A 14616-nucleotide genomic window follows, 5' to 3' on the forward strand; every position below is an offset into this window, starting at 1 on the left:
CAGTTAATTGACTGGATTAAATTTTATTGTTTTTTTTTTTTACATTTTTTTTGTAATAGTTCATGTAATTCGATTAAAATTGAATGAAAATAGAACCATTGAATTAAATGAGTTTTATTTTACAAATCTAAAACTAGATATTAATCAATAAATTGTCATTTTCAGAGGAAAAGAAGAACAAGAGATAGAAGAGACGCAAGAGAAGAATGGAGAAGAGACGGAAGTTAAAGAGAAGACAATCAATGATATATTGCAAGAAAAGGAAGACGCTGAAAGTGTGAGTATATTCGTATTAATAACTAGCGTTCCGCCCCGGCTTCGCCCGTGGTACATATTTCGCAATAAAAGGTAGCCTATGTTCTTTCTCAGGTTCTAAAGATTGTCTGTGCCAAATTTCATCGAAATCGGTTGAGAGGTTTAAGCGGGAAAGCGTAACAGACAGACAGACAGACAGAGTTACTTTCGCATTTATAATATTATACTAGCGGTCCGCCCCGGCTTCGCCCGTGGTACATATTTCGCAATAAAAGGTAGCCTATGTCCTTTCTCGGGTATCAAAATATCTCCATACCAAATTTCATGCAAATTGGTTCAGTAGTTAAGGCGTGATTAAGTAACAGACAGACAGACAGAGTTACTTTCGCATTTATATTATTAAGTATGGATTTAATGGACTGACCGGTTGGCTTAGTTGGTAGTGACCCTGCCTTCCAAGCCAGAGGTCGTGGGTTCGATTCCCACCCGGGGCAACATATTTGTGTGACGAACATTGATGTTTGCTCTGTGTCTGGGTGGTAATTATCTGTATAAATATAAATTTAAAATTATATACTTATATGGTTTTTTATCTGGTTTCCATAACACAAGCGAAAGCTTAGTATGGGATCAGATTTTTTTTTTTTTTTTTTTTTTTATGATATGGGGAGACAAACGAGCGGACGCACTGCCTGGTGGTAAGCAGGTTGCGTCGCCCATAAACCATAACAGAGGTTAAGGTTGTTGCCTACCAGAATAGGGTAAGGGGGAAGACGGAATTAAATAATATATAAAAACAATGAAGCGGAAGCTATGCGTGGATTGGGAAGCGGCGGGAATTTATTGATTGCGCCGTGTGTGAATATTTATATATTTACTAGCTTTCCGCCCGCGGCTTCGCCCGCGTTTTGAAAGAAAAAACCCGCATAGTTCCCGTTCCCGTGGGATTTCCGGGATGAAACCTATCCTATGTGTTAATCCAAGTTACCCTCTATATGTGTGCTAAATTTCATTCAAATCCATTCAGTAGTTTTTACGTGAAAGAGTAACAAACACACACACACATCCTCACAAACTTTCGCATTTATAATATTAGTAGGATTTATTTATTATTTCCAGGGTTTCGAGATAGGCACATGGAGTAACGACATGGCGTCTTCTATCCCGCTCACACTCGACGAATTCAATGAGCCCCTCCCACATAATGTTACACTGTGCACTTCGGCTACTGGTAATTATTATTAATGTTTTTTTAAGGATTTGGGAGTTTTTTTAATGTTTTTTCTTATCCCTACCACGCGTGATTCGACGTATTTCTGTAAAGTTGCATATAGTTAATTATTTTTTGAAAAATAAGGTCATAAAGAAGTTTCACTTCTTACGTGTGTACACTAGTACACGCACACATTTGTTTTTTTTTCATGAGTCGTTTTACCAAAAAAAATTAAGGATTTTGAGGTTTTTAATGTGTTTTTTAAGTGAAACTTCTTTAGTTGAGAGTAAAATTTTAAGGTCGCGTCATGGCAATGCCGTCACGTCATGGAGTAAGCGACGATTTAGCTATCTTTTAAATCTTGCGAAAGAAGTTTCACTTCTGACACACGCTGTTTTTTAATTTTATAAAGTATAAAATTTGCTTTTTTTTAATGTGATAAAGTAAAATAATCTTTTTCTTGCTTTCTTCCTTAATTATTAATGAAAAAACTCGTATAAAATCATAAAAAAAACTACGTAATTTTATAATTTTACTACATTTCACCACAAGGTGGCGTAAACTGGTCGGAGCCGATACCAAAGCCGAAGAATTTTAACGCGGGAAGAACTTTTTCAATGGCGGACAGCGATTGCTCTTATATGTCTAGGTGAGTTTATTGTAATATTAAAATTAAAAAAAAAACACCCACATAATGCAAAAAATAAGATTTAAATAATCGAAATATCGATACAATTTTGTGTTGTCGGCCATCTTGAAATTGAAATTTTACAGACTGTATAGTAATAATGTTATAAGTAATAAGGTGTAGTAGGTTTTGTCTCATCATCTGAAGAATATTGTATAAAATACATTAAATAAAAGAAAATTTACTTTTCGAAACATTTTTATTTCCAAAAATCAAAGTTTAATCTTAATTTCCTAATCAGAACTTTAATGCAGTCCAATTTACAATACAAGTTTAAATCGATCAAATTTCACGCAAACTTGAGTCACTTTATCGTGAGTATCGAGTCATATGGTTAACATTAGGTACTATAATTACGTCGCCAAGGCAAATGTGAAAACGGCCCTTTTATTTTGAGATAAGTATAGAAAAGTGCATGATGAATTTGATATTTTTAGTTTTATGGCATTCAAATGCTTTATAAATATTAATTTATAAAGAACTAGCTGTGCCCCGCGGTTTTATCCACGTTGCTCCGCTCCTGTTGGTCTTAGCGTGATGATATATATCCTATAGCCTTCCTCGATAAATGGGCTATCTAACACCGAAAGAATTTTACAAATTGGACCAGTAGTTCCCGAGATTAGCGCGTTTAAACAAACAAACTCTTCAGCTTTATAATATTAGTATAGATAGAAAAAATTCGATCGCTCTGGCGTGTCACGAGTGGCCGAGTTGGTCAGGCATCCGCCCCGGATGCGCGAAAGGATGCGGGTTCGAGTCCCGCTGAGTGATCGAATTTTTTCTATTCTTTATAATTTTATAAGTACAACATGATGTCCAAACAGTTCAATTATTATTTTATTTCACTTTCTTTTTCCTTTCTTTCGTTATATTACTCATTAGCCTATAGTAAAAGGCTAGATCGTAATTTTCAATAATGAATCCCTAGTTAGGTTCATTATTTTAGGTAAAAAAAAAAACTTTCTTTTTCCAGTGATTTCGACACGGACGATTCAGACCTCAATTCTGAAGGTAGTGACGATGATTCGGAGGGATTCTGCAGTAGTAAAAACACTAATGGTATGTTTATTTTTATATTTAAGTATTTGTGAAAAAAGATAATCTCAGTAAATTGTAATAGAGAGCAAATATTTGTTAGGTAATATGAAGATTTTGAAGCGCTTCTAAATGAAGTACAATTGTTAATATGTACATAAATAATTGAGGCAGGCAAGACATTTCTTTTAAATAAAAAAAAATATATATAAAAATTGCTTTTTTAAATTTGACTTTTGAGTTTGAATTTTCAAATAGTATCTGCGGCAAATAAATCGTTTGTATCATTAATGTAGTAAGTGATTATTAATGAAACAGCAACTTCGTAAGTTCGTAACATGTCAAAGTTACGGAGTTGATTAAATTCAAAAGTTTATGGTAAAACTTGTGTTATTTCGAATGCGTTATCGGCAACATATTAATTCAACTACACAATATTTGAATTAGAAACGTCCTAAAATGTTAAAAATCCTTCTTTCCTTCTTTAGCAGCCATGGGAGTACGCATAGAGTACAAAACGGCACACGAAGCGGAAATCGTGGACGTTGAACTAACATGAGTAAACTTTAAAATAAAAGATCGCAAACGTGGGTTCGAATCCCGCCTCGTGATGTAATTTATCTATCATAAAACTCTTGAGTATTTTAGTTTAAAACACGCTTTTATTCCTCGATTCGAAATCGAAATTTGACGCACTTTTAACGGACAGATTTAATTCAAACTTTGTACAATATCAAGGATCGGTGACAATTCAATAATTTCATGAGTTTAAGCGGTTTTTTTAGTTGTTTTTTTTTAAGCTATTGCATAGCTTCTATCGCGGGCGTTGAGCGCGGGGACCGAATCGAGAAATTCCGTAACGAAAAAACCTCACGCTCCCCACTCCGACGGGCACGGAGGAGTGGCTTGAAGGCATAGCATGCAATAGCTTTACCGCGGCAGTCCCCGAGTGTCACACGTCTTTTTTTTTAACTCTACCTTATTTATTTTTAACCATAATTATTATTTTTCCCCTCTTTAGCAGCCATGGGAGTACGCATAGAGTACAAAACGGCACACGAAGCGGAAGCGGTAGACGTTGAACGGAAACGTCCGGTCGCACCCGCGCCCAAACCGGATACGGAAGATGCTGCGAGAGATCTACTTGAGTGTAAGAGATTGCTTAGAGGGGGCAAGGCTACCGTCGAGGTGAGTAGGGATGATGGACGTACACATAAAAAAAATGTATGCGTGTACTAGAGTACACACGTAAGAAGTGAAACTTGAAACTTCTTTATGACCTTAAAAATGTCACGAGTATGGTGTAACGCAAAAATGTCACGCGTACAGCGTAACGCAAAAATGTTACACTAAATTTTTGTCCAACGCCGATAAAGAAGTTTCACTTCAAAAAAGACGGGTTGCACTGGGGGAGTGCCGGCAGAAGTGAAAACTTGATTATTAACGTTGAGCATGTTTGATATTTTGGAATGGTATCCGTCTTACGCTTTTTCAATCAGGTCACGTGTAATGACGCGAGTTTAAGATTTTATACCCATTACAGAAAAAGTGCTCAACGCCGCTAAAGAAGTTTTCACTTCAACAAGAAAGAGATAAGAAGCAAGTTCCCTGATATAAATAACTAGCTGTGCCCCGTGGTTTCACCCGTATTGCTCCTCCCTTGTTGGTCTTAGCGTGATGATATATTGCCTATAGCCTTCCTCGATAAATGGGCTATCTAACATCTAAAGAATTTTTCAAATCAGACCAGTAGTTCGTGAGATTAGCGCGTTCAAACAAATAAACTTCAGCTTTATAATATTACGGTCTTATTAATAAAATGTTACCCATTCGCTATGCAATGGATTAGTTATTGCAATAACCTGTCTTGTTTTTATGATTGACGTTTCATGTGAGCAAGAGCAGGACAGCTATGGTAGATAATGGTTGAAATGTATCCATTGTTTAACTTTTTATTAGTAAGGCCGTACGTATAGATGATTCAAACTTTTACGTTCCAATTTTGTTTAAATATCTGTTAACATGTAATTTATTTAAAAAAACATTTTTTCAGCACGTCGAGAAATTCAGAAAATCCGTGGAATTACATAAAAAAGAAATAATTGAAAATGGACATTTAATAACTAAAGATAAACCAATTCTTGATTTGTTACCAGAAGTCAGAGAAACGGACAAACAAATAAATATTATTATTAATAGAGAAAATAATGATAAACAAGAAAATATAAAAGAATCGAATGTTTCCGAACGCAGAGAGACAGTTAGCGATTTAATAAGTGTTTCGTTCAAAAATGTAACAGACAATGATGAAAAAACTATAAAAGAAATAGATTCTAGAACTCCTCTATCTAAAGACAATATATACAATAATGAAATTTTATATAGTAATATTAATAAAAATGACAGTCTTCTTGAAGATAAAACAATAAATTTAGAAAATATGGAATCGATGAATACAGAAAACAAATTAGTCCAATTATACCCATATTTAAATGGAGTACAACTACACAACGGACAAATCACATTGGAATCGATAGAACAAAATAAAAGGAAATTACTAACCGACTTAAAAAATACGCTAAAACATGAAGACATTAAAAAATTAAATTGTTTTTCCATGAAGGACATAGATATAGATGCCCCTAATTATGTTAACGAGAAAATTGTGAATGTAGGTTTTGACAATAAGGATAAATATGAAAAGATCGCAAGCGAATGGGGTAAAAAGGAATTTAGACCTTATTACTTGGATGATAAAGGTCAGAATGGTAAAGAGTTCGATTTCGATTATCAGCCCAATTTGGAGGGACACCCGGGGCCTAGTCCTAGTGTTATATTGCAGGTAAGAGTGATTTTTGTAGTTTGAAGATTTTTGACGGGTTTAAATCGAGATTTGTTGTGTTTTGGTGATAATTCTATATATTTGATGAAACGTAAAAAACGTTGAACAGATTTTGATGTTTTTTGCGAAACATGATTAAATTTATTTTTAATTTTACAGATTCGAATGTTTTAAATTTATTCAGAAAGTGAGATATTTTAAGCTTCTAATTAGTAATTACCTTATCTATCTGATGAAATGACAAATAAAATATGAAATATTACGTTCAAAAATGTCAAATAGGCTATCCAATACATTATCAGCAACCAATAAAACCAGTCATAAACCTTCATATTAACCTTAAAAAAAGCATATAAAGACCATTGAGATAATATTACTACGTATGGAGGAGACACCACGAACAAAATCTGTGCGCCATTTTTTTGCTCTAACTAAGTTTTAAAAATTATTATCTAGTTAGGTGCTTACCGATGAAAGTTATTCCTTTGCACTTTTCCGTATTATTTGTATTATTTGTGCAATATCGTAACACACACGAAGGCATATTTGATGCGTTTCACTTTAAAACCATTAAAAAAAACTTCGCTTCGGAACATAAGTGATGTAGACGGTGTCGTCTCCATATGTATATCTCAATGATAAAGACCTACTTTAATATAAAAATCTCACATTTTTATTTTCAGGCGTTAACAATGTCAAACGCGAACGACGGTATCAACTTAGAGCGTTTGGAAACTATAGGGGATAGTTTTTTGAAATTCGCCATAACAGCCTATTTGTATTGTGCCCATCCGGCAGTACATGAGGGGAAACTATCCCATATGAGGAGTAAACAGGTAATCCCATATATGAATCCTATATTATGATGACTGTTTTTAATAATAACTAGCGGTCCGCCCCGGCTTCGCCCGTGGTACATGTTTACGTTTTCTCTACATAAAACCATCCTCGTACTTCAAGGAATATAATAAAAAAAGAATTATCGAAATCGGTTCAGCCGTTCTCGAGTTATGCGCTTACCAACACATTTTGCGATTCATTTTTATATATAAGAAGATATCTCATTTATTTCCCGTAAAAAAGAATAATGCATATTATTATCAGTCATTCTCTGTTATTTTTACGTGTACACTAAATAATTAACGAACATTTGTGAAATTTCAAATAATTTCAAATAATTAAAAAAAATCGATCTTTAAGCGAGATTCGAACCCGCGACTTCAGTACTTGCCACAATATGGCGAAATATGTAGTTTTAACATCTCGCCTTGTGATTGTATCGACACCTTGCTCTAAATTACGCAAACGAGGTGTCGCTGCAGTAATTATTTTTATCCTACTAATATTATAAATGCGAATGTTTGTTACTCTTTCACGCAAATACTATTCAACCGATTACAATGAAATTTGCTTTGTTGGTAGCTGAAGACCCAGAATAAGACATAGGCTTCTTTTTATCCTGGAAATCCCACATTTTCTTTGAAAACGGAAACGAATCCGCGGGCGGAAATCTATTTCCTTATAAATTACTCATTTGAAAGCTATGATTTTTTTTTCAAATTATCTTCCAGGTATCGAACCTGAACCTCTACCGATTAGGTAGGAACAAGCGTCTCGGCGCTCGAATGATAGCGTCCAAATTCGAGCCGCACGACAACTGGCTGCCGCCGTGCCACAAACCGCCGCCCACACTGCAGCCCGGCGTTACTGTGAGTTGTTCATTCATTCATCATTCACTCACTCATTCATTCACTCACTCATTCATTCACTCAGTCATTCACCCACTCACTCATTCACTTACCCACTCATTCATGCACTCGTTCATTCATTCACTCATTGCTGTCTATGTCATTGAAGTATTTCTGAAAATCCAACTTTAATTCATTCATATACAGTGTTAATAAGTTTGATTTTGCTTTAACCTTTCTTCCTTTTGATTAATTGACTGACCGGTTGGCTTGGTTGGTAGTAGCCCTGCCTTCCAAGCCAGAGGTAGTGGGTTCGATTCCCACCCGGGGCAAATATTTGTGTGATGAACATAGATGTTAGCTCTGTGTCTGGGTGTTAATTATCTATACAAGTATTTATTTAAAATTATATATGTATGTTTATCAGCCATCTGGTTTCCATAAAATAAGCGAAAGCTTAGTATGGGATCAGACCGTGCTGGGTGTGAAAATTGTCCTGAAATATATTTATTTATTATACAGGATGATCAAGAAGGCAAGGAGAAGACCGTGAAAATGCCAGTCGACAATACAGGGTGTTTCATTCCGTACAACTTGATTACACAGCACAGTATACCAGGTATTTATTTAGGCCATAAATTAATGAATTCCTTTTTTATGTCTGCGTAACGTATTTAACGTTAAAACAAACAAAAACATCCATAAATTGGATTTTATTAATTTTTATTTTGAAAAAATAAAATTTTATTAATAAAAGACAGAATGCATTTCAGGAGTTTCTACTAACTATAACTTATATGTTTTAAATACTGGCAAAACCGTCTTTTTATAAACAGTTAAACAATCACATTATATATTAATACTAGCTGTGCTCCGCGGTTTCACCGCATTGCTCCGCTCCTGTTGGTCTTAGCGTGATGATATATAGCCTATAGCCTTACTCGATGAATGGGCTATCTAACACTTAGAATTTTTCAAATCGAACCAGTAGTTCCTGAGATTAGCGTGTTTAAACAAACAAATAAATTTTTCAGCTTTATAATATTAGTATAGACTAGATTTCCGCCCGTGGCTTCGCCCGCGTTTTCAAAGGAAAACCCGCATAGTTCCCGTTCCCGTGGGATTTCCGGGATAAAACCTATCCTATGTGTTAATCGAAGTTACCCTCTATATGTGTACTAAATTTCATTGTAATCGGTTCAGTAGTTTTTACGTGAAAGAGTAACAAACATCCATACATCCATACAAACTTTCGCCTTTATAATAGTATTAAGATATTAAGATAAGATTAAGATTGTATACTAACATTTTATCACTTCACATGTATGTGTGTAATAAAAGCTCTATAATATCAATATTTTTCCAGACAAATCGATAGCAGATTGCGTGGAAGCCCTAATAGGGGCCTATTTACTAGAGTGTGGCCCGCGCGGGGCCCTGCTGTTTATGTCCTGGCTGGGGATACGCGTTCTGCCTTGCCATCTCGTGCCATTGCCCGAGAACCACCCTTATGTGTTGAGGAAAACTGTGCTTGTTGAACAGGTAAGGGAAGGATGGGGTCAAAATAGTGTAGGAAGGTGTAAATTTGAAAAAAATCGGGAAAAAGTGATGGAAAAGCGACATTTTTCAATGGGAAAGTGTGAAAAAATGGTGTAGGAACAGGAAAATTGGAGTCAAAATGAAGGATAAGCTTCTTATTTATATGAATTTAATGTTAAAGTGTGAAAAATGGTATAGGAGCAGGAAAAAATGGTGTCTAAATGAAAAGTTTCGTTTTAAGAAGGAGAATGGTATATGACTAAAAATTTGAAAAATTTTCTCCTAAAGTGTTTGAATTTTATTTCGGCGTATTTACTTGAGTGTGTCCCGCGCGGAATTATTTCATGTATTACTTTTTATTGTATCAATTATCATACATATTTTAACATGTAATTCAATTTAAAACGTCGGTGATTCCCGTGATGCAAAATTTTTAATACATCAGTCTTTGTGTGCTTTTACTAGTTTTCAGGCACCTAATTATTATATTTCTAATATTCCAATAATTTCACAGCAGAAACCGCAAAAGCGCGCGTACGAACCGCTCTCAACGGACTCGGAATGCTCTTCAGACGATGAATCGTGCGCAGATATTCAACCACCGCCCGATGATTGGGGTTGGAAAGGACGACCTGTGGGGAGTTTGAGGCCGTATAGAGATGGTGCGGGGAAGTGGGTTCAGGTAGGTGGGGGAAAAAAGGGGAAAAAAACTTGAGCGATGTCAAGGGACATCCGAATGGAACGAAGTGTTAAGTTAGAGAGAGACAGACAGAGAACCACGCGCACGCCGCACAACTCTAGCAAAAAGTGTCGTGACAACTTTTCGTAAGAATTTTATCCGTCTAGTCCCCTATCACAACGCGCGATAAGGAACTTCGTTCCAAAACGGGAAACAACGGAAATAAATCCGAAAAATATCGAAAATTTTTGAACAAAAGTACTTTTTTGTACTGAATTTATCTTAAAAAAATTGGCAAACAAAATATATAAACCTAAGTGTATAAGAATCGTGCGCACTTTTCTAGAGGGTTGGAAAGACTGTGTATTAAAAAAATATGTAATGAGAACGATATTTAGGTATGACAAAAAGTTGATGTTATGAGAACGGTGCTTAGATTGGTGAAAAAGACTAAAAATATACGTTCATATTACTATTAATTATACTTTTATAAGTAGTGGTGACATTAATAATAAAAAAATACTATAATACACTTCTTTTCTTACAAAATTAATATTTGTGTGTTTTCAGCCAATTTTCGGTGAACTCAAAGCGCCTCCGTCCCCCCTTCTTCGATACATTGAAGATCCGGAAGGGGAGTTGGAACAAATGCTATCTGGTAATTATTTGTTTATTTATTTTTTGTTCAATTATGGAAAAAATTCTGCATTGTACATTATCAATATATAAAAAGGGCGTAACGTACAGACACAGAAGCTCTTTCTTTTCTTTCCTTGAAGTGAATCTTTTTTAGACGCGTTGAGAGTAAAATTTCAAGGTCGCCTCATGGCAATACCGTCACGTCATCGGGTAAGGCGACGTTTTTGGTATCTTTGAGTCTTGCCAAAGAAGTTTCACTTCAGACACGTGTGCTCGGCACATACGTACATAACATAAAAGAGAAAAAAATAATACATACGGATATAGAATCTGTCTTTTCACTTGAATTTTGACAAACACATTTGAAGGCAGTTTTATGTAATTTTTTGGGTAGGATTGTGTGTTAAGTTGTTTCTATCATCAAAGGGTAAAAAAATAACTTTTAATATTTAAAAATTATAGATTTTAACGGATTTTAAACGCGATTTATTCATTATAATAATTATTATCCCGATGTTTCTCCGTTTCATATCCCCCTGTGACCACGCTCGCTACAAAGTGAGCGTCGTCGTGAAACGTCGGGATTATAATATAACTAGCTTTCCGCCCGCGGCTTCTCCCGCGTTTTCAAAGAAAAACCCACATAGTTCCCGTTCCCGTGAGATTTCCGGGATAAAACCTTCCTATGTGATAATCTAATTTACCCTCTATATGTGTGGTAAATTTCATTGTAATCGGTTCAGTAGTATTGGCGTGAAAGTGTAACAAACATACATACATCCATCCTCACAAACTTTTGCATTTATAATATTAGTAGGATTAGTAGGATAGGATGATTAAATCGCATTAAAAATCCGTTGAAATCGTCAATTTCTAAATGTGTAATACTCGATTTAATTCAAATATAATTTATTTTAATGTCTAGGTTACGAAGAACTAGAGAAGACACTACAGTACAGGTTCAGAGATAGGTCTCTGTTACTACAAGCGCTAACACACGCGTCGCATCAGAAAAATAGACTGACCGACTGTTACCAAAGATTGGAGTTCCTGGGTGATGCTATTTTGGGTAAGTTACGTTATAATTTTATTGGAATTGTTATAATTATGCGCTTAAACGAATAATAAAGACATTTAATCGATCTATTGATAGATATTATATAGATTGATTGATATTCCAATAAAGGTCTAACCATTTTCAACGTGGCACTAAACTAACATACCGTATGTAGGGACACATATGCAATATGCTGATCAAAGCTTTTCGTATATGTATACAAATGAACGCGTTCAGTGCTGTACCGACCGGTGCACTGACTACGCGCATGCGTGTATCGTCGTTGTGAACATGAATATCGATACCAGGTATGCCCCCCTAGTCAAGTGGCTTTCTGTTAGCGTAGCGTTCAATAGAATAGACTACGAATGTATGAGATTGACGTAACCTGCCCCCCTATGCAAGTGGCTTTCTGTTAGCGTAGCGTTCAATAGAATAGACTACGAATGTATGAGATTGACGTAAGCTGTTGATACGTTTATCTACAGCTTACGTCAATCTCATACATTCGTAGTCTATTCTATTGAACGCTACGCTAACAGAAAGCCACTTGCATAGGGGGGCTGTAGATACGTTTATCTACAGCCTACGTCAATCTCATACATTCGTAGTCTATTCTATTGAACGCTACGCTAACAGAAAGCCACTTGCATAGGGGGGCTGTAGATACGTTTATCTACAGCCTACGTCAATCTCATACATTCGTAGTCTATTCTATTGAACGCTACGCTAACAGAAAGCCACTTGACTAGGGGGGCTGGTCAGTTGACTGGTACGCAGAGCACTGAATGATACAAACTGATACGCATTGACGGTCGGTCAATGCGTATCGTCAGGACCGATGGTACGCACTGACGGTCGGTGAAGCTCTGCAACCGGCCCAAACATATCATATGACGCGTCACCAACACAACATAAATCTATACTAATATTATAAAGAGGAAAGGTTTGTATGTATGTATGTATGGTTTTCACGCATAAACTACTGGACCGATTTTGATGAAATTTGGCACAGATAATCTTTAGACCCTGAGCAAGAACATATGCTATATACCTTTTATTGCGAAATATGTACCACGGGCGAAGCCGGGGCGGACCGCTAGTAAATAAATACTTGTCGCCACCAGACTATCTGATAACGCGTCACCTATACGAGGACGCTCGGCGCCACTCGCCGGGCGCACTCACCGACCTGCGCTCGGCGCTCGTCAACAACACGATATTCGCGACGCTCGCCGCGAGACACGGCTTCCACAAGTATGTATATACACACGGACATACACACACAACACATACAACTAGGTACACGAACAGAAAGACATTCTTCAATATACAGATATACACACAGACATACATACACAACACATATAACTAGGTACCCAAACAGAAAGACATCCTTCAATATACAGATATACACACAGACATACATACACAACGCATACAAATAGGTACACAAACAGAAAGACATTCTTCAATATACAGATATACACACAGACATACATACACAACACATATAACTAGGTACCCAAACAGAAAGACATTCTTCAATATACAGATATACACACAGACATACATACACAACACATACAACTAGCTACACAAACAGAAAGACATTCTTCAATATACAGACATACAGATAGATATACAAAGATTCACAGAAACACAATAACATAGATACATTCACAAACACACACACATGCACACATAAATACACAAATAAACATCGACACAAAAGATATACACAGACACAGACATCGATATACCAACACGAACACAAAAGCACATAACTAACATGGCTTTCAGGTCCTTAGCATGCAAAAACAGACAGTTATTTTATTTTTTGTCGATACTAATAAAATCCACTCAAAATTACATTTATAGTAGAGCCATTTTAATAGGCAACATTTGACAGTTCAACATATTTCAACAACGTAACCTAGTAACGACGACATAGAATAATATGATATTTCGTTTAGTTAGAACTGCACATTTGCTTAACTTTTTTCAATTACGATTACATATTTATAATGATAATGACCGATACAAGTAATTTTAAGATTTGATTTTACTGATAAACCATTCTAAACATAAACAATTTCTGATTTAAAGAACTGACGTCGCTACAATTTTAAAAATTGAAATCTGACATCTAGAATCGAATGCATTGATTACTTTGGGAATAAAAATCATCATAAATTATTGACATGTGTTTCAAGTTCGATTGACAAATGTTTCAAGTCCGTATCGATTAATTCACTTTAATCGATGTTTTTAAGCAGGTTCCCACCCTGTGAAGATAAAATTGATAGACGTCAAATGTTGCCTATTAAATTGGCTCGACTATAAACATATTAATTAAAATCAAATTTGTATTTTCAGTACCTAATTTCCATATGTAAATATTGACAAATTTTTTAGATACTTCCGTCACATGTCGCCCGGCCTAAATGAAGTGTTGACTAAATACGTGAAAATACAAGAGGAGAATGGTCATTCTATTAGTGAAGAGGTAAGTGATAATTTTTTTAAATATCTATACTATACTAACATTATAAAGCTGAACAGTTTGTTTGTTTGAACGCGCTAATCTCAAGAACTACTGGTCCGATTTGAAAAATACTTTCGGTGTTGGATAGCCATGCGGATGAGCAATGCGGGTGAAACTGCGGGGAACAGCTAGGCTTAAATATGTATAAGTTATTCTGTTTTAGTTACAATAAATATTTAAATTTTAGTTTAGGTTAGTTGTATCTATACAAAATATTATTTATTTCTGTAGCACTATTTAATACAAGAAGATGAAATGGAGCAAGCGGAAGATGTGGAGGTGCCAAAAGCGCTCGGCGATCTCTTTGAATCGGTTGCTGGAGCCATATTCTTGGATTCTGGTAAGGTTTTTTTTATTATTAGTTTTGACGTGACAACGTCTTATAATTCGATAGAGCCGGCTGCACGCACGAAAAAACATGACTCATGCG

At 35.6% G+C, this 14616-nt stretch overlaps 1 protein-coding gene across 6 annotated transcripts in view; it reads left to right on the plus strand.

Annotated features, from left to right (window-relative positions):
- LOC149475021 (endoribonuclease Dcr-1-like) overlaps positions 1 to 14616 on the plus strand; it is a 60460-nt gene that overhangs the window by 40741 nt on the left and 5103 nt on the right. For 5 of the 6 annotated variants that reach the window (XM_089713800.1, XM_089713802.1, XM_089713803.1 and 2 more), the window contains 16 exons: positions 166 to 277; positions 1375 to 1486; positions 2021 to 2117; positions 3133 to 3218; positions 4216 to 4382; positions 5248 to 6036; positions 6720 to 6872; positions 7608 to 7745; positions 8247 to 8343; positions 9091 to 9266; positions 9778 to 9945; positions 10513 to 10600; positions 11507 to 11650; positions 12766 to 12895; positions 14057 to 14147; positions 14418 to 14526. In XM_089713800.1, the coding sequence (XP_089569926.1) occupies positions 166 to 277; positions 1375 to 1486; positions 2021 to 2117; positions 3133 to 3218; positions 4216 to 4382; positions 5248 to 6036; positions 6720 to 6872; positions 7608 to 7745; positions 8247 to 8343; positions 9091 to 9266; positions 9778 to 9945; positions 10513 to 10600; positions 11507 to 11650; positions 12766 to 12895; positions 14057 to 14147; positions 14418 to 14526 (2657 nt within the window). The remainder of the gene's footprint in view (positions 1 to 165; positions 278 to 1374; positions 1487 to 2020; positions 2118 to 3132; positions 3219 to 4215; positions 4383 to 5247; positions 6037 to 6719; positions 6873 to 7607; positions 7746 to 8246; positions 8344 to 9090; positions 9267 to 9777; positions 9946 to 10512; positions 10601 to 11506; positions 11651 to 12765; positions 12896 to 14056; positions 14148 to 14417; positions 14527 to 14616) is intronic. The other variant, XM_089713801.1, reaches the window with a different exon arrangement.

This window comes from Colias philodice, chromosome 31 (assembly GCF_061535455.1).
Source record: "Colias philodice isolate Cphi_HAF_F1 chromosome 31, ilColPhil1 Martin Lab GWU primary, whole genome shotgun sequence".
Taxonomy (NCBI): domain Eukaryota; kingdom Metazoa; phylum Arthropoda; class Insecta; order Lepidoptera; family Pieridae; genus Colias; species Colias philodice.